This window comes from Vulpes vulpes, chromosome 2 (genome assembly GCF_048418805.1).
Source record: "Vulpes vulpes isolate BD-2025 chromosome 2, VulVul3, whole genome shotgun sequence".
Classification (NCBI taxonomy): Eukaryota; Metazoa; Chordata; class Mammalia; order Carnivora; family Canidae; genus Vulpes; species Vulpes vulpes.
The window spans coordinates 121,938,418-121,961,075 of record NC_132781.1 but is presented as its reverse complement, the minus strand read 5'-3'; the positions used below and the strand labels follow the sequence as shown (position 1 = coordinate 121,961,075).

The window sequence follows — 22,658 nt, the reverse complement described above, 5'->3', positions numbered from 1 at the left end:
TACCCCCAGAGGTTGTACCATTATATTTAAGAGTGACTCTTTCCCCAGATTCTTTTTTTCTTTCCCCAGATTCTTGATGACAACATGTAAAATTTGATCTTAGCCAATCTGAGAGGTAGAAAAAAGTCCTGTTTTTAACTTCCCTTTTTTAATAAGGAGGAAAGTTGAGAATCCTCTCCTATTGGGCTTTAAAGTCAAATTTATGGAGTATACTCACCCTTTTTAAGCACACAGTTCCATGACTTTGAAACAAATGTATATAGTCACATAACCATCATACTTTTTTTTTTTTTTAAAGATTTATTTATTCATTCAGAGAGAGCGAAGAGAGAGGCAGAGACACAGGCGGAGGGAGAAGCAGGCTTCATGAAGGAAGCCCGATGCGGGACTCGATCCCAGGTCTCCAGGATCACACCCCAGGCTGCAGGCGGCGCTAAACTGCTGCGCCACCAGGGCTGCCCCATAACCATCATACTTAAGACAAAAGTCATTTCTATCACCATGAAAAAGGTATCCTGTATAACCAATCCTTTCCTTCTACCTCCTGCCCCTGGCAACCACTTTCACAAAGCATAATACTTTTGAAATCCATCTGTGTTTTTGCATGTACCAGGAGTTTGATCCTTACATTACTCCGTAGTATTCAATTTTATGGATATCCCACAATTTGTCCATCCATTCATCAGGTGACGGATATTTGGGTTGTTTCCCATTTTCTACTACTTTCTAAAGTACTTTCTACATTATGAATAAAGCTGGTAGAAATATTTACATACAGGTTTTTATATGGACTGTAATTTCATCACTTAGGTCAATACCTAGGAGTGGAACTAGGTAAAAATATGTAGGAGACGTCACATAGTAAGTATGTTTAACTTTATCAGAAATTGCTAAATGGTTTTCCAAAATAGTTGGGCCATCTTGCTTTCCCACAGCAACCTGACAGCTCTAGTTGCTTCACATCTTCATCAATACATGATTATGGTTAGGTATCCAATTTTGAAATTTTAGTTATTCTAGTAGGCATGAAGGGATAATTCACTTTTTAAAATTTGCTTTTCTTTAATGACTAATGATGTTGCTCATCTTTTCATGCACTTTTTGACCATCTGTGTATCTTCTCTGGTAAACTATTTAAATCTTTCACCCATTTTTAAAACTGAGTTGGAAAAAAAAAACTGAGTTGGTTGTGTTATTACTCAATTAGTTCAGTTATTTTTAATACATTCTGAATACAATGCATTTATTAGATATGTATCTTGCAAAAGTCTTCTCATCTAGAGCTTGCAATATCTTTTTCTTAGTATCTTTTAAAGAGCACAAGGTTTTTATTTAGATAAAGTTTAGTTTATCGGATTTTTCTTGTAGATTTCCTGATTTTTGTATTTTATTTAAGAAATCCTTTCTAAACTAAGGTGACCAAAATTTTCTAAGTTTTCTTCAGTAAGTCTTAAAGTTTTAGCTCTTAGGTTTAACAGTGTGATCCATTTTGAGTTAATTTTTATGTATAGTTTAAGATAAGATGGATTTTTTCTTCCCACATGGATATCCAATTATACATTCATTAAAATGACCATTCTTTCCCCCATTGAACTACCTTGACACCTTTATCAAAGACCAACTGACATATTTCTAGATGTTCTTGTCTGTTCCACTGATCTATATGTCATTCCTTAGGAAATACCATGTGAGCTTGTTTTCCTTCTGTAAATATTAGTTGTATTGTATTTTCTTTACTGTCTTTTTTTAAAGATTTTATTTATTTGAGAGTGTGAGCAAGCATTGCAGGGGGAGGGGCAGAGGGAGCAGGACAAGCAGACACCCCACTGAGAAGGAAGCCCAATATAGGGCTTGTTCCTAGGACCCTGGAACCATGACCTGAGGTGAAGGTGGGTGCTTAACCAGCGGAGCCACCCAGGCACCCCATTCAGGACTGTCTTTAAAATCTTCTGGAGTCTTTCATGTTCTCCATCTCCATAACATCTTTGAGGTAAAAGTTTATAAACATAAACTATCCACTATATAAATCAGACTTTTCATTTACCCTATAAGTAATTCTTTCAAGATCAGATTTAATACTTAGCAATTTCATAAGCAAATTTGTAGTTTCTGATTATAAAAGTCAGACATCTTAATACCTTGCATCACTTCCCTTATCAAATACCTAAGACTCCAGCTTATCCACAGCCACTTCTGTATGGAGATCTGAAAGCTTTTACTACGTCAAATCCTTGTCTTAGGAGAACCTGCTTGTAGCATTCCAATAAGCCAAAGGGATAGTGGAATGAGTGGAGAGGAAGATGAGCTTCTATCTGGGCTCTTTATTCCTTGGGAACTCAGGATTGTGATTAATAGCAACTTTACTAGTTCCCAGAAGGATCAATCAATCTTTTGTCCCCAACAGTCTACCATGTCCTGCAACCATCTGTCTGTTCCCCTTTACTGGTAAGTAAAATTGGAAGTTAATGAATTGCATGGCAGTGCTGCTTCCATGAGGCTATTGTCTTCAAAGTCTGGGGCTATTTCCATTCACTAGGAAGAAAGCCTTCAGATCTAAAGTTGTCATGCAAAACGACGTAAAGAATCCTATTACTTTAGGGTTTCTTCTGAAGGAATCTTTGCTTGCTTTATTCATGCTACTCTGTACAAGGATGTGAGAAAATAAGAGCACAGAAAAAGACAAACATCCAAGGTCTTAGAGGAGTAAGGAAGTATAGTCCATGGTGGGATCAGAGATGAGTGGGTGAGGCATACTAATGTGATTTGGTGGTTCAAAGCCTTGAAGTCTAATACCTTCCAGGTATTCTCTGCAACACTAACCTTGCTTTAACATTAATTTAAGGGATCCCTAGGTGGCGCAGCGGTTTGGCGCCTGTCTTTGGCCCAGGGCGTGATCCTGGAGACCCGGGATCGAATCCCACATCGGGCTCCCGGTGCATGGAGCCTGCTTCTCCCTCTGCCTATGTCTCTGCCTCTCTCTCTCTCTCTCTGTGTGTGACTACCATAAATAAATAAAAATTTAAAAAAACATTAATTTAAAAAGGAGAAGGTTATGAGAAAAAACAGAAACATGAAATTTATACTTTTTATCACCATGGTGAAATACTAATAAAGATGCACAAAAAAAAGGGAAATGAAGTTTCAAAAGCACAATAAGGTCCACAGTCAACATTCTGCCTGTCACCAGAGGAATATCCACTAGACAGAGCATCATTGCACTTTTCCCACCCAACCCCAGCACATGAAGGGGAAGGTGCTTTCAGAAATAGCCAAAATTGTTCTGAGATCAAAATTCAGGCAGTGAAATTAGACAGGAGACAGCAATGTAGGGGTATCCCTTTATGTCAAGGGAAATGAATCAGAAGGGAGAATCCTAGAAGAAAAATACGAGTGACAGTCAAGAACCACAGCACACTTCTGATTAAGCAGGGATAAACTCCACTTCTCCCAGAACTATGACCAAATAGCAGAATCAGGAGAAATCTATTCAGGCTTATAGGTTCACATTAAAACAAAGATGTAAAAATACCAGAAAGTTGGATGGATTCACATATACCAGCCCTCCCATTTCATATGACAGAATGATTCTAACAGCGTTCAGGAAAATTAGTAGAACAAGGAGAATCTATCCACACTGAATTTAATGGCAAAGATTTATAAACTTCTTTGTGTTCAGGTTTGATTAAAAAATTGATGAAATGCTTGGCATGAAAATATGAAGACCACAACACTCTAACAAAATTTCAGAAGGCACCTATTCTTTACTATAAATGAAATTCAAAAAACTAGTGGACACTGTGAAATAAGGCATCAAAGTAAGAAGATACAGACTGAAATAATAAAGCTAAGTAAGTAATGTTAGTAAAGACACAGACAACTCAATTATAAAATTAAAAGTTACATTAAAAACAGGGAAAAAATTAACCCAAAAGAAACTTAAATAAATGATACAAATATGGGGTACAAGTTTGAGCATTTTGGCTAACATGCAAAACGAATCAGTAGAAAAACTTTAAAAAGGTAAAAAAAAATGAAAAAAGTTTTTAAAGATCAAGAATTATAAAATAACAAACAAAAAGAGAATTTGTTTCCTTTGGAAAGATATGTGTAAAAACTCCATCATCAGACCCAGAAAGGAAAAAAGAACGCTACATAGTGATATTTAAAAGTAAGGCAGCCCGGGTGGCTCAGTGGTTTAGTGCCACCTTCAGCCAGGGCATGATCCTGGAGACCGGGATCAAGTCCCACGTCAGGCTCTCTGCATGGAGCCTGCTTCTCCCTCTGCCTGTGTCTCTGCCTCTCTCTCTGTCTCTATGTCTCTCATGAATAAATAAATAAAGAATCTCAAAAAAAAAAAAAAGTAGGAGGGGGGAAATTTTCTAATTATGTGGTTATTGGTCCATCAGATTAGCATTCAAAGAAAAGGAGAATTAGTTTCCATTTTACATAAATACATTCTGAATGGGACGTTAAGAAAACACAAAGGTTTTGTAATCCTAGATGGAGAAGGACTAGGAAAAGGACTGATTTCAAAAAAGATTGGACTTTGTAAAAATTTTAAATATTCAAAAAACAAAAACAAAATTCCACAAATAAAGTTCAAGATAAATGACAAACTGCAAACAAATATTGGTAACATAGCCTTTACATCTAAAAGATTCTTACCATCAGAAGATGAATGCACCAGTAGAAAAATAGACTAAGAGCACAAAAATAGGCAATTCAGGAGAAAATAAGTCAGCAAGAAACATAGGGAGAATGTCCAACTTCACCCAGAACTACAGAAATGCAAAGTGAAATTAAAAAGAGATACACTAAAAATATATTTGTAATTTATATGCAAAAAAAGTAATAAAGAGTATGGCAAGGATGATACAGGGCACTCCATAAACTGCTGAGAGTAAATTTGGGAATATCAATTCAGGGCTTTGAAAGCATGCACGTACCTTGACCCAGCAATTCAACATCTTAAACCCTACGGAAATCACTCAATATGCATACATAACTCAAAAATAACAAAAGCCAACATTTATTCACTAACATAAAGAAGCTTTCGAATCAGCAACCCATATGCATCTTTCCTTTAATCCTCACATTACTACAGAGGCAGGAGTTACTATTACAGATATTGGGACAGAAGACTAGACAGGTGTAAATAATTTGTGGATAAACAGTGGAAATGCAACTATCTAACTCCAAAAATACATGCTTTTAACCTCTGCATCCCCTATGGACACATGCACCTGAGCACTTTCCAGAATGACAAAAAAATTGCCATCAGTCTATGTATCTGAGAATAAGGATTTGATTAAAAAGTTCTATCTACACAATACATAGCCAAAAATAAAAATAAAAAAAATCACACTCTAGAAGAACTTGAATGACATTATAAAATAGACTGTAGTGTTATATGAAAAAAACTTATTAAAAAGCAATATATATGCACAATGTGGTTCTACCTTTATAAACATTTTATATTATAGAATATATTTTAACAGTATGATAAAATGGTCAATAAAGGTTATCTCTGGTTGGCAAGATTTTTATTTTCTTCTTTCTACTTCTTGTATTTCTCCAAATTTGCTATAATCACCACTTACAACCTCTGATCAGAAAAAAAAAAAGTTATTTAAAAATCAATATAGAGAAGTACAGGAAGTAAAAAAAGACATGTAGTGAACAAATCAGCATATAGCTGATTTGTATTTAAAAATGTTAAGCTAAAATTTGGAAACATATCCTTAACATTCAGGGGACAGGAAAAACAATACATACATGGAAAAGACTATTTCTAAGAATCTGCAAATATTCTTGAGACCTTTTCACTCTTCACAGACTAAGGACACCCACTGCTAGGAAGAAGGCAATTAAGGATAGTTTTGTTTTGTTTTGTTTTGTTTTTTAAGATTTTGTTTATTTATTCATGAGAGACACACAGAGAGAGACAGAGACATAGGCAGAGGGAGAAGAAGCAGGCTTCTTGCGGGGACCCCAATGTGGGACTCGATCGTGGAACTCTAGATCACACCCTGAGCCAAAGGCAGATGCTCAACCACTGAGCCATCCAGGTGCCTGAGGATAGCTCTTGATAGGACATTAGCACCTGGCTACAGTGCATATACTAGGAGATACTCTAGCAAGCTTTCTTAAGGAATTCTAATCAGAGAAGGAAAAAGTTCTCAAAGCACTGGCTCTTAAGATGCCTCTTCCAACCTCAAGTCCTCCAATGTACTAAAAGTATACAAAGTAAACTCAAAGTGATCAAAGGAAGTCTCTGGTTTTACTTAATTCTAAACCATATAATAAATATGTTTCAACAGTTCAATAATAAAATCTCACTACTCCACTTGTGAAAGCCTCTGGAAAATAGTCCATATCTTACATGCATTGCCTAGCACCTAAAAGGGCATCCAGTTGATACAGAATAAAGCAATAGTAAATGAATGGTTCACACTTGGCCCAGCCATCTCAGGGAGAGGTTTTGCAGTGCAGGAGCCTTATTTATTTTACACTCTTGGCTAACCCAGCCAAGTACCAATACCAGGAATTGATGGAGAGAGCAGCATGTTCACAAAAGGGAAGAGAGACAGGGCTCTGCCTTCAGGTCTGGAGCCTTCTTGGTCTAACAGGTGACTGACTCCTCACTTTTGAGATCCAATCCCGTTACCTTAACTGGTTGTGAGAATCATGATACTGTTCTTTTTTTTTTTTTTTTTAAGATTTTATTTATTTATTCATGAGAGACAGAGAGAGAAGGAAGTAGAGACACAGGCAGAGGGACAAGCAGGCTCCTTGCAAGGAGCCTGATGCAGGACTCAATCCCAGACCCTGGGATCACACCCTAAGCTGAAAGCAGATGCTCAGCCACTGAGCCACCCCCACCCAGGCGTCCCTAACGTTCTCCACTTTTGATGAGATCTTACACAGTGGTCAGCTCTCAGCTCTGGCTGAGTCTTAGTTTGCGTTCTAGTCTATTTGTAACGTTCTCCTGGCAGAGGCAGCTGGCCTTATGACTTTCAGCTGCTGGTTATTAGTTTTTCAAGACATTTCTCAGATATTCATGATTATTTGTCTGCCCTCAGGAAAACTGAGGAAAAGACGAGGACAAATATTTTGTTTGAGAGCCACTAAGAGAAGTGATAAAAACAAGATCCTTTCACACCGCTCTTTGCTTAGTACTACTAAGCTAAAGTGGTTCTTTTTTTCTAGCAAACCCATCCAAAATGTCCTATTTCTTTTCACTAGTATCACCTTACATAATAATCTGTCATTAGGCAGCCCCGGTGGCTCAGCGGTTTAGTGCTGCCTTCGGCTTGGGGTGTGATCCTGGAGACCCGCGATCAAGTCCCACGTTGGGCTCCCTGCATGCATGGAGCCTGCTTCTCCCTCTGCCTGTGTCTCTGCCTCTCTCTCTGTCATGAATAAATAAATAAAATCTTTAAAAAAAGAAATGTTTTTAATAATCTGTCATCTTTGAAATCTCCCTGCCCTATATCCATCCAGTTGGTTGATTTTCTCAAAAAGTCCTGTTGACTCTCTCCAATCACTTTGAGCCTTTTTTCCCTAACCTCAGAGCAGTTACTTCATCCAGCCCTCAATAGCCCTCAAAATGACTAATTATTACAACTGTCTTCTTCCTCCGGGTTTCTCCATATCAAATATGTGCTCCCCATTGCTGCCAGCGCTACCCTCCTAAGACTATAATCTGATCTTGTTAAACCTGTGTTGGACGTGTTAGACATACTTTTTTTTTTTAATCTACCCAGAAGCTATTATTTCAGGAAAGCACTCCTCCATCATTCTGTAAATAATCCTGCTCAGTCCACAGGCCTCTATGAACGAACCCCCCTCTCTACTCTACTTCGCCATACTCTCCCAACATTACTTGAGATAGGCATGAGATCCAGGCCATCCAGATCCATCTGCTATAGGTCATGTGGACGCCCTGAGATTGAGAAATGAATCACCTTAATGGCCCCATGCTGACCAATCAAAGTCCTCCATGAACTGTCAAGAAAGATACTCTCTATTCAGTGATGTAAGATGCAGAAACTGCTGAGGCTGAAATATGTGGGACACTTCCACAAAGAAAACAGCTGATACTAAGACAAGCAGAGATCACAGATAATGAGAAGCCAGAAGAAAGGAGTGGGAAAGGCTCCAACAAAGGTAAAGAGGTCACTGGAGCCACCAGATACTGCTATGCTTCTGCCATCTTGGGACTGAGCAGTTGTGTGAGCAAATCAATGTCTTTTATTTTTCTTTTAAATTGTTCTGATTTGTCTTCCTGACACTGTGTGTACAAAAGAGCCCTTACACATACAACATCACTACTTAGAAACTTATTTTTAGGGCGCGGGGGCAGAGGAAGAGAGAGAGAGAATCTTAAGCTAGGTTCCATGCTGGGCATGACACAGGGCTCAATCTCATAACCCCGAGACCATGAGCTGAACTGAAGTCAAGAGTCAGACAATCAGCTGAGCCAACCACGCACCCCCCTATTTAGATATCTTTAATATTGTCTTATTTTCTACACACACACAAAAAAAAACCTCACAAACTTTTTAGCACAATATTCAAGTACTTTGACAAAAGTGACCATCTTAGCTTTTAAGTTTTAACTCTTCTGATCCAGCCTCAAACACTTTCAAATAATAATATTAATAATAAATCAGTATCCTCTACTATAGCCACCACTGACCCTTACTTCTGCCCCCCCATGCAGTGCTACTGCTCATTTCCTGAATCTGAATTATTCTTCTATTTTCTCCTTCACTACTCAATCTTCCAGATACAGCATGTATTAGGTGCCAGTACCATAATTTACATCATGATTTTCATGCATGTGTATCTCCCCCACCAGACTCTTTGCAGATAAGGACTGATTCTTTCCTAAAGTTTCAGCTCTAGTACCTGACAATCTGCTTCAGCAAGCACATACTCCACATGTTTGCAATTCTGATCAAAAATGAAAGACTGAGGGTTAATACCTGTTAGAATCTTCTTCACATTACAATTTCTCAAAAATTCACTCTATCACTGTACAATCCAGTAATTGAACCTATGGGCAGTTATCTCAGAGAAACTAATTTGTGTTCATATTTAAAACATGTACACAACTATTTACAGCAGCTTTATTCCTAACTTGCCACACTGGAAATAACCCAGATGGATTCCAGCAATAGGTGAATGGTTAAACAAACTGTGGTACATCTGTAACAACTTGAAAATATCTCAAGGGAATTATGTTAAATGAAAAAAAAAAAACACGCCAATCCCAAAAGATTACATATTATATAATTCTACTGAGATAATCTTGAAATGACAAAATTAGAAAAATGCACAATAGATCAGGAGTTGCCCCAGGGCCAAGGGAAGGAGATGAGGTGAAATGTGAGGCAGATGGATGTAGCCATAAAAGGGCATCACAAGGGATGCTTGTGGTGATGGCACTGTCCTGCATCTTGACTGTATTAATATCCTGGTTGTGATCCTTGCTATATTGTAGCAAGATGTTATTCCTGGAAGACAGTGGGTAAAGATACATATATCTTTCTTTTATAACTTTTTACAACTGCATATAAGTGTAAAATTATCTCAAAATAAATGAAAAAACTAACCATGCTGCAAATCTGGGCCAAGAATCAGATTCTCAGTGCAAGAGTACCTCACAAATAATCCTACTTGCAAACAAAACATCTCACTGTAAGTAAAAGAATAGGGTTTTGCTAACAAGAAGCAAGGAGCTCTCTAGAAAAACAGAGAAGAGTCATTCTGGACAACATGAAAGGGTATTTATTTACATTCAAAAACTGTCTTTAGAAACTGGTTGGTTAAAAAAAAAAAAAAAGACAAATATTAACAAGAGAAGTATCCTTGCCCAGACAGTGAACAGGGACCCTAAGTAATAGTCTCTACAAGTGCATGGCTGGGCTTCCATGTGGATGAGTAACAGCCACTGATATGTGAAATCTGATCTGTTTGCCATTTAAATCCCTGTGACTCACTGAAGCTGGCTGCATTCACATCTAAAAATATAGGAAATCTGCAGCCTAAGCAAATTGGCTCATTGACTCATGGGGTTTTGATTCAAACACTACACATTTGGACATAGTGGTTTTATATTTATGTCAGCTAGCTGTAAGGGAAGTTCTGCTCCTTAAATGAGAGTATAGGTAGAAATCTAGATGCAATGAGGATCACAAGAATCATCTGTTTATATACATGTTATCTGGCAGTCACGTGATACCTTTTTGGTAACAGGAAACATGATATCTGAGGTGCTCTGCAAGATAAAAGGATGCCCTTCCTCGGGCATCGGGTGTGCCCCATTAAATGTCTGTCTCCAAAGAGGACAGTGGAGTCATAAGCTATTAAAGACAGAGTAGGGTGTGGTGGTCACATGAGTGACTGAGCGCCATTTGGACTGGCAGTGGCTGAGTCTACAAACAGAGGGTGTGGTGCCTTGGCCCTGCCATTTTTTTGTTTTGTCCAGTCCCTGTAAGTATCTCTTATAATTGGTGAGTGGGGCAGCTGATTTCTGGGTGTTCCCTCTTGGACACCCAATTCCTTCCCAAGAGGCTGTTCATACTTATAGAACTAGCAATTTTTCGAAGGTACCCCCTTGACCCCAATGGGACCTGCCCGGCACAACCACTGCTGCACTCACCCATCAGGACACTGAGTAGCTTCTGCACTCTGGAATTGACCCCCACGATTCGGTAGAGCCCTTGCTCATTGATCCCTGAGAAGAGAAACAATGATGATTTAATTAGAGGCATGTCAGAACACAACTCAAGCCAACCCAGCCAGATGCACTTTTTTCATTTTCTCAGTCCTTCTAAAACCCACTCTAATTAAAGTCCCCTGTCACTCAGCTCTGCTCTTAGCAAAGGAGTGGGATTTGGTGCAGCTGTCTAGGATTTCACGGGTGTGATGCACACTTCAGCCCTTGTGTTAGCTCAGTTCAGTCAACAGAGAGGAAAGAAACCTTCCTCTTCTCTTGCCAAATGCGTATCTGAAGAGTTTTGAAAGATGCTAAATATATATTTTTAAATATGTTACATTTAACCAATTTTTTTAATTTAAAAAGACAAAACTGACGTGGTTGAAATTTCACACTGTAGCAAGGGATAAATGCCTTATAATCTATTTTCAATTACAGAATAAAAATATAGAGGTGTGAGAGTATTTTTAATTTTAGACAATGTTCACCAAGCCTGAGAAATTAGGAAATCTATTTTATTCATGTAAATATTCTTTATGAAGAAAAAGGAGAATCACCTTCACTCAACTCAAGTAAACACGCAGTTGAATTAGAAGGGGTTTACCTCCAAAGACCCAAAGAACCAAAAACAAACCCATCTCAGTGTTTTGTTTATTTAAGTGCAAGGATTAGATCATGGGTATACCATTTACAAAAAGGGATCATTTAGACCAAGTGATTTGAAATGATTTTTCTGTTTAGCCCATCATACCTGACCTCTCCCAACTAACTGGTCTCCTGCTTCCCATCTTATTCCCCTGATGTACATTTCCAATCAGTAGCCAAAATGAACTTAAGTATGTAATAGTTCAAATCCTCCCTTTTCTCAAAACCTTCAATGGCTCCCCATTGCATTTAGACCATAATCAAAATTTACTATGGCCCAGAAGGCCCTGCAGGATTAAGCATAGGCCCACCCAGATCTGCATCATCAACCACTTTTACTCTGTCCAGCCATGCTGGCCTTCCTGTTTCTCCAACATATCAAACTTGTGCACCCAAATTACAGCCTCTTCACAGCTGTTTCCTCTACCTGGAACATGTTTCTCCCAGATCTTTTATCATTCAGGTCTCAAATGAAATGCAATCTTTTCAACCTAAGGCATCTCATGACCAACACTACTGCTGATCTCCTACTCTCTTTATAGCAAGTAATAATATGTGAAAATATCTTTCTTTCTGGTTTCTTGTTTGTCATTTTCCCGACAACTACAACATAACCTCTATGTACAGTGATTCTGTCTTCTTTACCATTATATCCCTGATGCCTAGATCAGTATACGATACATGACATAATGAATAAAACACTCAGTTATACTCCTTCAGAGCCACTACTTTGGGACCAAAACTAAATTTCTTGGAAGAAATTTGAGAAAAGGCTGACTCTATAAGGTCTCCAAAAAAGCCTATGTAGAATTAAGGAATAAAAAAGAAGTGGTCTAGAATGATAGGATTTTATAGCAAAAAAGGACCTGTAAAAGCATGTACATCAGCCTGCATGATTCAGGGGCTAGAAGACTGTGGTCTAAAATTAAGGGATGGGCCCCACACTACTTAATGGCAGAACCGTCATTCATTATGACGGTGGCTTTAAGAGTCTGTCCTTCCTAAAGTGTCCCTACTTCTGTCCTTGACCTTTCCTGGAACTGGTTATAACCCTGTTTCCCATTGGATGATGATTAACGAACCCCCAAAAATATGGGAGATCTGTTCACCTCTGATCACCACAAATAATGTCTATACATACATGCATTCCAGTAAGAAAATAACCACATACTTCAAGTATTTATGCTAAAATGGCATTTAACTCTCCTCTTTTCTTTTTTGTGTCAAATGAAAACTCCCTCACAAGTTAAAACATGCCATTTTCATCTTCATTTTAGAGGAGGAGGGGACAAAGAGGCAGAGGCTAGGAAGGACACCAAACTGATGGTGACCTTATTCTTCCTCTACTACTTACTGTGTATATTTTCTGGTTTTATATCATAAAAAGCTCTCCTCCTGAGCTACCAGTCTCCATTTACTCTGTGAAGGGTTTTAAATTATTACATTTCCCTATAGTTTAGCTGCTGAGAACTGAGACTAACAGGTGACCCACTTCAGGCAAGTGGATGAATTTCACAGTGGAGGGGAGGGATTTTTATTTTGAACTTACTTTTGGCTGCACTTTATGCCTCTACCTTTGTTAACTCTGTACCTCTTATTCATCATTCTTTTCTTTTAGAATGAACAGAAAATTAAAACACCTGTCGAAAAACTTCCTTAGTAATAGTTTAAAAATTCAGAAACTTCAGTTAAGGCAAGTAGATAAATCAAAGGAAGACAGTAAGAAGAACAGCGAGCCCCACTGACAACACAATGACACCTGTGCATATATGGATCTCCCCTTCCTCTGCCACCCCTAGAATTGATCTCACATGTCAATAAATGTATTTCCACTACAGTTTTAGCGATTCAGTTTTTTTTTAAGGCATGGAAGTACCACTGGTGATTCAACCAATTTTTGAAACATTTGGCTAGTTTCTGTTTTTCACCTTAACACCACTGTGTAAACAGCTTTGTGGCTCAACCTGCCTGTGTCCTTATTTTCCTCCAGATCAATTCCCAGAAATCTCACCTCTTTCTACTATATATTCTCTGGCTGTATTTTACTTGTCTTTGCAAGCTGCCTTAACTCTTTATTGAAGCAGAAATAAGCAAAAATTTTTAAAATCTTAGCACACATTAAAATAACTACTTAAAACACACTTTCTGACTAGGAAGAGAGACTCACACAGTTAAAGATTTTTTTTTGTCCCTCTCTACTCCATGCTTCATAGACTTTATTTTGTTTTTTTAGATTTTATTTATTTATTCATGACACACAGGCAGAGGGAGAAGCAGGGTCCCTGTGGGGAGCCTGATGCTGGACTCGATCCCAGGACCCTGGGACCACGACCTGAGCTGAAGGCAGATACTCAACCACTGAGCCACCCAGGTGTCCTGCTTCATAGATTTTATAAAGATATTTATATTTCTTAACTATCAAGAATTATAGAGCCTGCTTTAAAAGGTAAAACTTCTTTCAATCAAGTAAAAAAGATTAGTGGATTAAGGCTATGGAACAGTAAGATTCACATCTTTGACAATGGTTCTAACCAAATCCACAGCAAAGATAATTATCAGCTTTACTGAGGGGTACAAAAAAAGCAGAGCACTCAAAGCTCCCAAATGCTGGAACTGAGAAATCTCCTTTGTGGCAATATCTGAAGAAGGGATGGAGACCATTGTGATAAATCTGCTTCCCTGATTCTCAAAGTCCTTTTCCTACAGACAGACTCAGGAAAGGTTAATGAGCAATAGGCAGGGCCTAGTTACAGCACTGCTACAAGAAAATAGGGGCCTGATCCCTTCTGCCCACATGGATAGTCACCAGGGACCGGCTTTTCATAGTATGGTTCTGAACCTGGCATCCACACACTCCAGGAATTCACTAGAGAATTCAGAGTGTCAATGAACTTTGGCAGAAAAACAATTACACCTTTACTTTCACGACCCCGTCACTGAAATTAAACATTTCCTTCCATTATGATATAAGCAATAAATTACGGTATTAGCAATATCTATGACTTGCTCAGAAATCAGATATTTTCCTAACACAATACAACTTTTACAGACATCTTGAAATATCACTACAGCTGACCCTTGATCAACACAGGTTTGAAATACACAGGTCTACACACACATGGATTTTTTTTTTATAAACATAGAACTATAAAAGCTTTATGATTTTTCTTAACATTTTCTTTTCTCTAGCTTACTTTATTGTAGTATTATGGTATATAACACATAAACATACAAAATATATGTTAATTATTTATGTTATGGGTAAGGCTTCTGATCAAGAGAAAGCTGTTAGTAGTTGTCTGGGGGGGAGTAAAAAATTATATGCAGATTTTCAACTGCACAGGGGAGAGGGGGATTGGCATCTGTAACTCCCGCATTATTCAAGAGTCAGCTGCATTTCCAAATTATGCCAGTTATCAGACCCACTTCTATTACTTGTTATTTAAAGTGATAACAAAGAAACACATGTACTTTTACATCACAATTATATCTTTCAATAGTTTAACTGAATTTCAGTAACTAGACTCTATTATCTTATGTATTTGATATGTATGCCTTTAAAGCATTCTACTATTTAGCAGGTTGACGATACCAAATCAGTTATGAGTTTTTGCTTCAAAGCAACACGACTCATAGAAACACACCAACAATGGCACTTGGGGAGTTAAGGAGTCACTTAAAATCGGGAAACAGGTAGCAGGTCAGACACCTCACCAGATATGTGACCTCTGAGAATAATGGCAGCTATTGAATGACCTTACCTCTGGTTTCCACAGCATGGATGCATTTCTTGATTATGCTGAAGCCAATGCTGTCCAACTGTGCAGCTGAAAGAGGAAGAGAAAGGCAGTCAAGTTGCTGGCCATGCATACCAATGTTGGATAAGGCCTGATAGACCCAAGATCAATCAGTCCCACAGTTGGGCCATAGATAAGAACAATAAAAAAAGAAAAAGAAAAAAATAAAATAAAAAGAGAAAAAAAAAGAAAAAGAAAAAATCAATCAGCTGGCATTCACTGAGAGCTTACCACATGCCAGGTACTGTTCTAAGTGCTATGTTTATATTATCTCATTTAATTCTCATGGTCACTCTGCAACGTTTTCCTCTATTTATAGCTGAAGACTGCAGCATAGACTGATGCATGCTTTACCAAAGGAATAAGTAGGCATCCTTTAAGTCGCTTGTCCTGTGATTGTCAGGAACAGGACTAACTGCTTCTTTGTCTCCTTCAAAAAGCATAAATTAAATGGCTCAATAAATGTTGGATAAGTGCTTTACACAGATTATCTCAGTTAATCCTAACAAGTCCTCTAGGCTGATATTATCATTAGCTCCATATTATACAAGAAACAACTGAGATTTGGCAAAGCTAAATGTCTTGACCAAAGCTGCAAAGCTAATAGGTGGGAAACTCACTCCAGAGCCTGTTAAGACTTAACTGCCTTAAACAGGACCTTGAATTAAGGACAGAAGTCAAATCCTGCTCAGGTGATTAGAAAAGAAGGAAAAATGGTAAAAGGAAAAGTGGCCTGGAAGAAAATTAAAGCAGCCTAGAACAAAGAAGTTACCAGACGCATAAGAATAAAGCAGTAGAGCCATCCTGTGTATAATAAGTCAGCAAATAGTGAGTTCTCCACCAGCCACAAACCCCACTAATGTCATTCAGATAATTAACAATCAAAAGTAGCAACCTTTTCCACAGCACAGAATCAATTTCCAACCTGATAGGCTTGGAATCCACCAAAATTCATCTCTAGGCTTTGATTACCCAGTGAGAAGATGTGGATGGTAATCTTTAAGAAGGGGTTCGCCTTTTGAGCACCTTGGGATATCCAGACAAGACATTCTACAAACTCATGGGTCACAGTGGAGAAGACAGTGGGAGAAGGTAGGAAGGGAAATATTTTTAAATAATTTGTCATCATCCCACGGCAAGAAATAAACTTAGAAAATATGAGGACACCACAGACCTTGAACTCATCCTTTGACCTAATCCAAACAGAACCTTTCTCAAATTTTTTTTTAAGTTTTTAATTCTAATTCCAGTCAACATTATAGTGTGATATTAGTTTCAAGTGTACAATGTAGTGATTCAACACTTCCACACATCAGCCAGTGCTCATCACAAGTGCCCTCCTTAATCCTCATCACCTATTTCACCCATCCCCCACCCACTTCCCATCTGGTCACCATCAGTTTGTCCTCAATAGTTAAGAGTCTGTTTTTTGGTTTGTCTTTCCTTTTTCCCCCCCTTTGTTCTTGTGCTTTGTTTCTTAAATTCCACATGAGTGAAACCATATGGTATTTGTCTTTCTCTAACTAATGTGGCTTAGCACTATACTCTCTAGTTCCATCCATGTTGTGGCAAATGTCAAGATTACATTCCCTTTTTTTTTTTTAAAGATTTTATTTATTTATTCATGACAGAGAGAGAGAGGCAGAGACATAGGCAGAGGGAGAAGCATGCTCCATGCAGGGAACCCGATGTGGGACTTGATCCCAGGTCTCCAGGATCACGCCCCGGGCCAAAGGCAGCGCTAAACCGCTGGGCCACCGGGGCTGCCCCAATATCATTCCCTTTTATGGCAGAATAATATTCCTGTGTGTGTGTGAGTGTGTGTGTGTGTGTGTGTGTGTACATGCCACATCTTTATTCATTCCTCTACCAACAGATATTCTGGCTGCTTCCAAAATTTGACTACTATAAATAATAATAATAACATAGGGGTACACCTTGCCCTATGTTGAACTCTCTATATGAGTAAACTTACATCCAATGAAGATAAAAATCCTTTTTTTTTTAAAAAATTTTTATTTATTTATGATAGTCACAGAGAGAGAGAGAGAGAGAGAGAGAGAGAGAGGCAGAGACATAGGCAGAGGGAGAAGCAGGCTCCAAGCATCGGGAGCCCGATGTGGGATCCAATCCCAGGTCTCCAGGATCGCGCACTGGGCCAAAGGCAGGCGCCAAACCGCTGCGCCACCCAGGGATCCCTGAAGATAAAAATCCTTAAGAAAATTCTTCAAACTAAAAAGGAACGCTGGTGGGTAGCCTTGGTGGCGCAGCGGTTTGGCGCCGCCTGCAGCCTGGGTTTGTGATCCTGGGGACCCGGGATCGAGTCCCACATCGGGCTCCCTACATGGAGTCTGCTTCTCTCTCTGCCTGTGTCTCTGACTCTCTCTCTCCGTGTCTATGAATAAATAAAAATCTTAAAAAAAAAAAGGAACGCTGGTTTATTAAAAATTCTCTTCTTAAAGGAAACAAAATAACTCTTATTCTTACATACATATTTCTCACATACTGATACTTATTATAAACACATGTGGTAGGGGATCCCTGGGTGGCTCAGCGGTTTGGCGCCTGCCTTTGGCTCAGGGCACGATCCTGGAGTCCCGGGATCAAGTCCCATGTCAGGCTCCCTGCATGGAGCCTGCTTCTCCCTCTGCCTGTGTCTCTGCCTCTCTCTCTCTCTATGTCTATCATGAATGAATGAATGAATGAATGAATAAATAAATAAATAAATAAATCTTTAAAAAAAAAAAAAAACACATGTGGCCTGCAGGATAGTGAGTAAAGAACCATAAAGGAGGAAAACAGTATTTTTCTTCCTGGAGACCACCTGCTATACAAACCACTGCTCTTACTCCCTTAAAGCTGTAAGAAGTCTACTTATACTCACTCTCATGGTTTTTCTAGTATAAACCAAGTATTTACTCTGCAAATCTTGTAGAACAGAGCTTTCTGACTCAAAACTGCAAGTCAGATTGAAATCGTCTCCCAAGTGAAATTCAATCAACTCATGTCACAGACTTTTCCCAAATTTAATAACAAAACATAATACACAGGCCAAACACCTGTTAATATCTAGGGAAGATTATTTAAAGTAATAGTTTTATTGAGATATAATTCACATACCATAATATCCACCCACTTAAAGCTCGAAATTAATTAGTTTCTAGTATACTTACGTTATCAGTCACCAGTATCTGATTCTATAACATCTTCATTCTCCTCTACATAAAACTTAATATAGGTTAGCAGTCATACCCTATTTCCTGCCGATCATCAGTTCCTAAAAACCAGTCTTCTATATTCTGTCTCTATAGATTTGCCCATGTTAGACAAGTTATATAAATGGAATCCTATAACACATGGTTTTTGTGTCTAGCTTCTTTCACTTAGTATGTTTTCTAGAGTCATGTATGTTGCAGCATCAATACATCATTCCCTTTTATGACTAAATAATATTCCATTGTCTAGATATACCACATGTCATATATCCACCCATTGATTGTTGTTTTTTTTTAAGATTTTTATTTATTCATGAGAGACACAAAGACATATAGGTGGAGAAAGAAGCAGCCCCCTCCCCCCCACCTTGAGGAATCTGATGCCTGCAGGACTCAATCTCAGGACCCTGGGATCACAACCTGAGCCAAAGGCAGATGCTCAACCACTGAGCCACTCAGGCACCCAGTCCCAACTGTTGTTTCTACTTTCTGGTCATGAAATGCTGCTAGGGACACCTGCATACAAGTTTTTGTGTGGACATTTATTTTCAGTTCTCTTTAGTACATACCTAGAAGTGAAATGGCTGGATTACATGGTAACTCTATGCTGAATTTTTTGAAGAACTGCCGAACTACTTTCTAAAGCACTGTAACATTTTGCATTCCCATCAGCAATGGATGAGGGTTCCAACTTCTCCACATCCTTGCTGATGTTTGTTATTGTCTTTTTTATTATAGTTTTTTTAGTGGGTGTGAAGTGGTATCTCATTGCGGTTTTGATCTGCATTTCCCTAGTGACTAATGATGTTGGGCATCTTTTCATGCGCAGGGGAGGATATTCATTCCTTTATACAGTATTCAGGATAGAGCCTACCGGAAACTATTTGTCAGAAGGGAAACTTTTTTTTTTTTTTTAATACTTAAGGAGGTTTCCAAAACATTTGTAACTGGGATTCAATAGTCAGTTGAAGTTTTTTAGTTCTTCTTTTGAGAGGCAATCAATGGGATTTATGCACAGGGATGATAATCAAAAAAGTTCAAGTGAGAACAAACCACCATTTTGCACCATCTTCTAGGGCACTGCCAAAACTGACTGCAAAGCTTGGATGCACATAAGAGTACATTTGCGACATGATCTTGTTATAGGTATTGATCAACATCTATCCTAGACAAAAAGTGTTTTGCTTCCTTTACCCCCCATAAACAGTGGTAAAACTTTTGGAAAATTTGAAATAACCTGGCAGCTGACAATGACACCCCCTGTGGCCAAAAGAGATCTGCTAATAAAGCCTCAGAATAACTAGCAGAAGAAACTAAGGGCAGAGCTAGAGATAAACCTGCAGGGCCAAATGAGTCCTTGAAACCTTCTGTATTTACCTGTAAGAAGCTAGATCCTTTCCTAGGTAAGTAATAGCTAATGGAAAAGAATGCAATGGAATCTTCCAAGTATATCTAGAAAAAATTGAATTCCACTAACCTACGTGAATTTATTACTATTACTTTTTTTTTTTTAGAAATTAGCAATGCAAACTGCCCCCTCCCCAAATCTCTCAGCATTTCTCCTTTGGTTTTTGCAACATTATTAAGTTCTCTCATTTGTTTTAAACCTGCTAACTGCTTTTCTTGAAATGAATCTTACACAGATGTTACACACAAAGCCCTTGCACATCACACATGTAACACAGTATTAGTATATGTTAGTTGTCCGAGTTCAAGAGTGTAACACATTTATATATTGCCAAGTCAAAGAGAGTTCAAGGTAACTCTCTATCATCCTCTAATTATTCAAGTTGCATTCTGATGATAATTATTACAGTTTAATAGGCAGATAACACTGTGTTAAGAAATTGAATTCATATCAAACAACAGTTTCCAACAAGGAACTCATGATATATAGTTTAATAATCATTGCTCTAAGTCTCCAAACTGGAATTGGTACAATTATAACATTACCTGCTGCCCTGGGACATCCCTGTATCTCCCTATATCTCTAAGGCTATATCACGTATTTGCGCATGCACATGTGCACAGATTTGACTTCTATTCTCATCAACTTGAATTCTACACTGACATCATGATTAGGTTACTAATGATTAACAACTGCTTTATTATTTAACATGTACAGAGGACTACCAACATAATAGCGATTACAGTGCATACATAACTAGAGATCATTAGTTCTGATCTCTGCCCAGCAGGTACATAATCTAAGTTAATTGAGATCGCCTCTGTTGCAAAGCAAGTTCCCACTAAAAGGTTTAGAACATGATCACCACTGAACAGAGTTTGCTAATGACAGAAAAAGTCTGAGCAGCCGGCCAGATGGAAGCGGCTGCCCTTAATCCCCTGAAGCAGGTGATTCAGCTCTTTTACTGAGCCAAGGCTCAGAAAAGGTCAGGGATTTATTTGCAATTTCTGTATCCTTATAATCTCCAGGAATAATCTCTCATTAAATATCTACTAGGTTTGCATTATTCCCTTAATTTGACTTGCAATGAGTTGTTGCAGGACCCGTAGCTCCTAGGCTTGCCATCCACTGTCTTGCAGCTAAGGCCTGAACTGGCTTCTCTTCCTCCCTCAGCCTCAACTTCAACTCTGCCCAGAATTCTGCACCAGGCAGGCCAAACAGCTTTCATATGATGACTGTCGCAGAGCTCACACCAAATACCCAGATTAACCCGCCAAATTAGAAATCTATCATCCTCTTCATTTTCTTTTTATTTTTAAAGGTTTATTTATTTATTCATGAGAGACACAGACTGAGAGGCAGAGACACAGGCAGAGGGAGAAGCAGGCTCCCTGCAGGGAGCCCGATGTGGCACACAATCCTGGATCCCAGGATCATGATATGAGCCAAAGGCAGGCACCCAACCGCTGAGCCACCCAGGCGTCCTTTTCCTCTTAATTTTCATTTCAACTTCTAAAGCCCTGTCTCTTTTTAGAAGAAGGGCACACAAGCCTATTTTCTCAAAGTTCTATGGAGAACACAAGAACACTGCAAGTTCAGTTGATCCCCAGTCAACTTGGAGGGTCTTAGGGGAGAAGAGGGAGGAGGATGCTGGCAGACTGCTGTGGGTTACACTATTATGCCTAGGGTACAAAATCCAAGAGCAGGGAGGCAAGTTAGATCCAGGAACAAACACTTTTACTTGAAACAACAACATGCTAGATAAGGTTCAATCTGATGATTTTCTTGCCTAAAAGGAGGAGGCTGGTGGTCAGGTAGAGAGACATGCTTGGCAGCTTTTCATACCAAATGCTACCTCACCTGAGATGTTTTCCCTGGTTCTTTTCACCTTTAAAGAAAATGAGGTGTATAGGTGGTACAAACCCCTCAGCACTCCTCCTCTTTCTTATCCTCATATCCAAATTATTACCAGGTCCCCCAATTTTGTCTAGTTCTATCTTTACTACTGCCATTCTGCCCCTGGCCTCATTATCTATTACCAGGACTGCTACAATGACCACCTAACTCTCTTGTTTAAAATCTCTCAATAGCACCTGATGATACTGGGAGTAATAACCCAAATCCTTCACAGCCACAAAACTCTGCATGGTCTAGCCCAGCCTGCCTCGTCTCACATCAGACCTAAGCATCCAACCACAGTGGCTTTCTGAACATCCAATAGACCACACTTTCTGTGTAGCCTTTGCACATGCTGTGGATTTCACCTTGAAGCCCACTGGCCAAAATAACTGCAAATCTTCTCAAGTGTCAATTCCTCAAAACTGCCCTCCTGATCTCTCTACCTGGTCATGTACCCACTGCAACTTAGCTACAGCTCTATCAACTTCTCCTTCAAAGCATGTAACATAATTGCAAATGTATGTTTATTTCTGTGATGTTGTCTACCAAACCAGATTTGCATTCATGAAAGTAATGGTACATGTATACCTTTACTCATTTCTTTTATTTATTTATTTTTAAAATTTTTATTTATTTATGATAGTCACACACACAGAGAGAGAGAGATGCAGAGACATAGGCAGAGGGAGAAGCAGGCTCCATGCACTGGGAGCCCGATGTGGGATTCGATCCCGGGTCTCCAGGATCGCGCCCTGGGCCAAAGGCAGGCGCCAAACCGCTGCGCCACCCAGGGATCCCTGTTTCTTTTATTTAATACTCTATCTCTGCCTTTCACTATCTACTATGCTGGACATTAAGTATGATAGAGAGGAAGTATGATGTAGTAAAAAATGACCTTTCAAATTCTAATTGTTATAACCCCTATGAAAGCAGATGAGTTATTTAAGCTCTCGTGCCTAGATTTTTCA

The 22,658-nt window shown here is 38.8% G+C and overlaps 1 protein-coding gene across 8 annotated transcripts in view; it reads right to left on the bottom strand.

The window, feature by feature from the left end:
* ARHGAP26 (Rho GTPase activating protein 26) overlaps positions 1–22,658 on the bottom strand; it is a 416,966-nt gene that overhangs the window by 158,346 nt on the left and 235,962 nt on the right. For all 8 annotated transcript variants that reach the window (XR_012000004.1, XM_072749878.1, XM_072749874.1 and 5 more), the window contains 2 exons: positions 15,133–15,198; positions 10,670–10,744 (listed from right to left, as the gene is read on the bottom strand). Coding sequence is in view for 7 of the 8 variants with exons in the window: in XM_072749878.1 (XP_072605979.1) it covers positions 10,670–10,744; positions 15,133–15,198 (141 nt within the window). In the remaining variant the exon portion in view is untranslated. The remainder of the gene's footprint in view (positions 1–10,669; positions 10,745–15,132; positions 15,199–22,658) is intronic.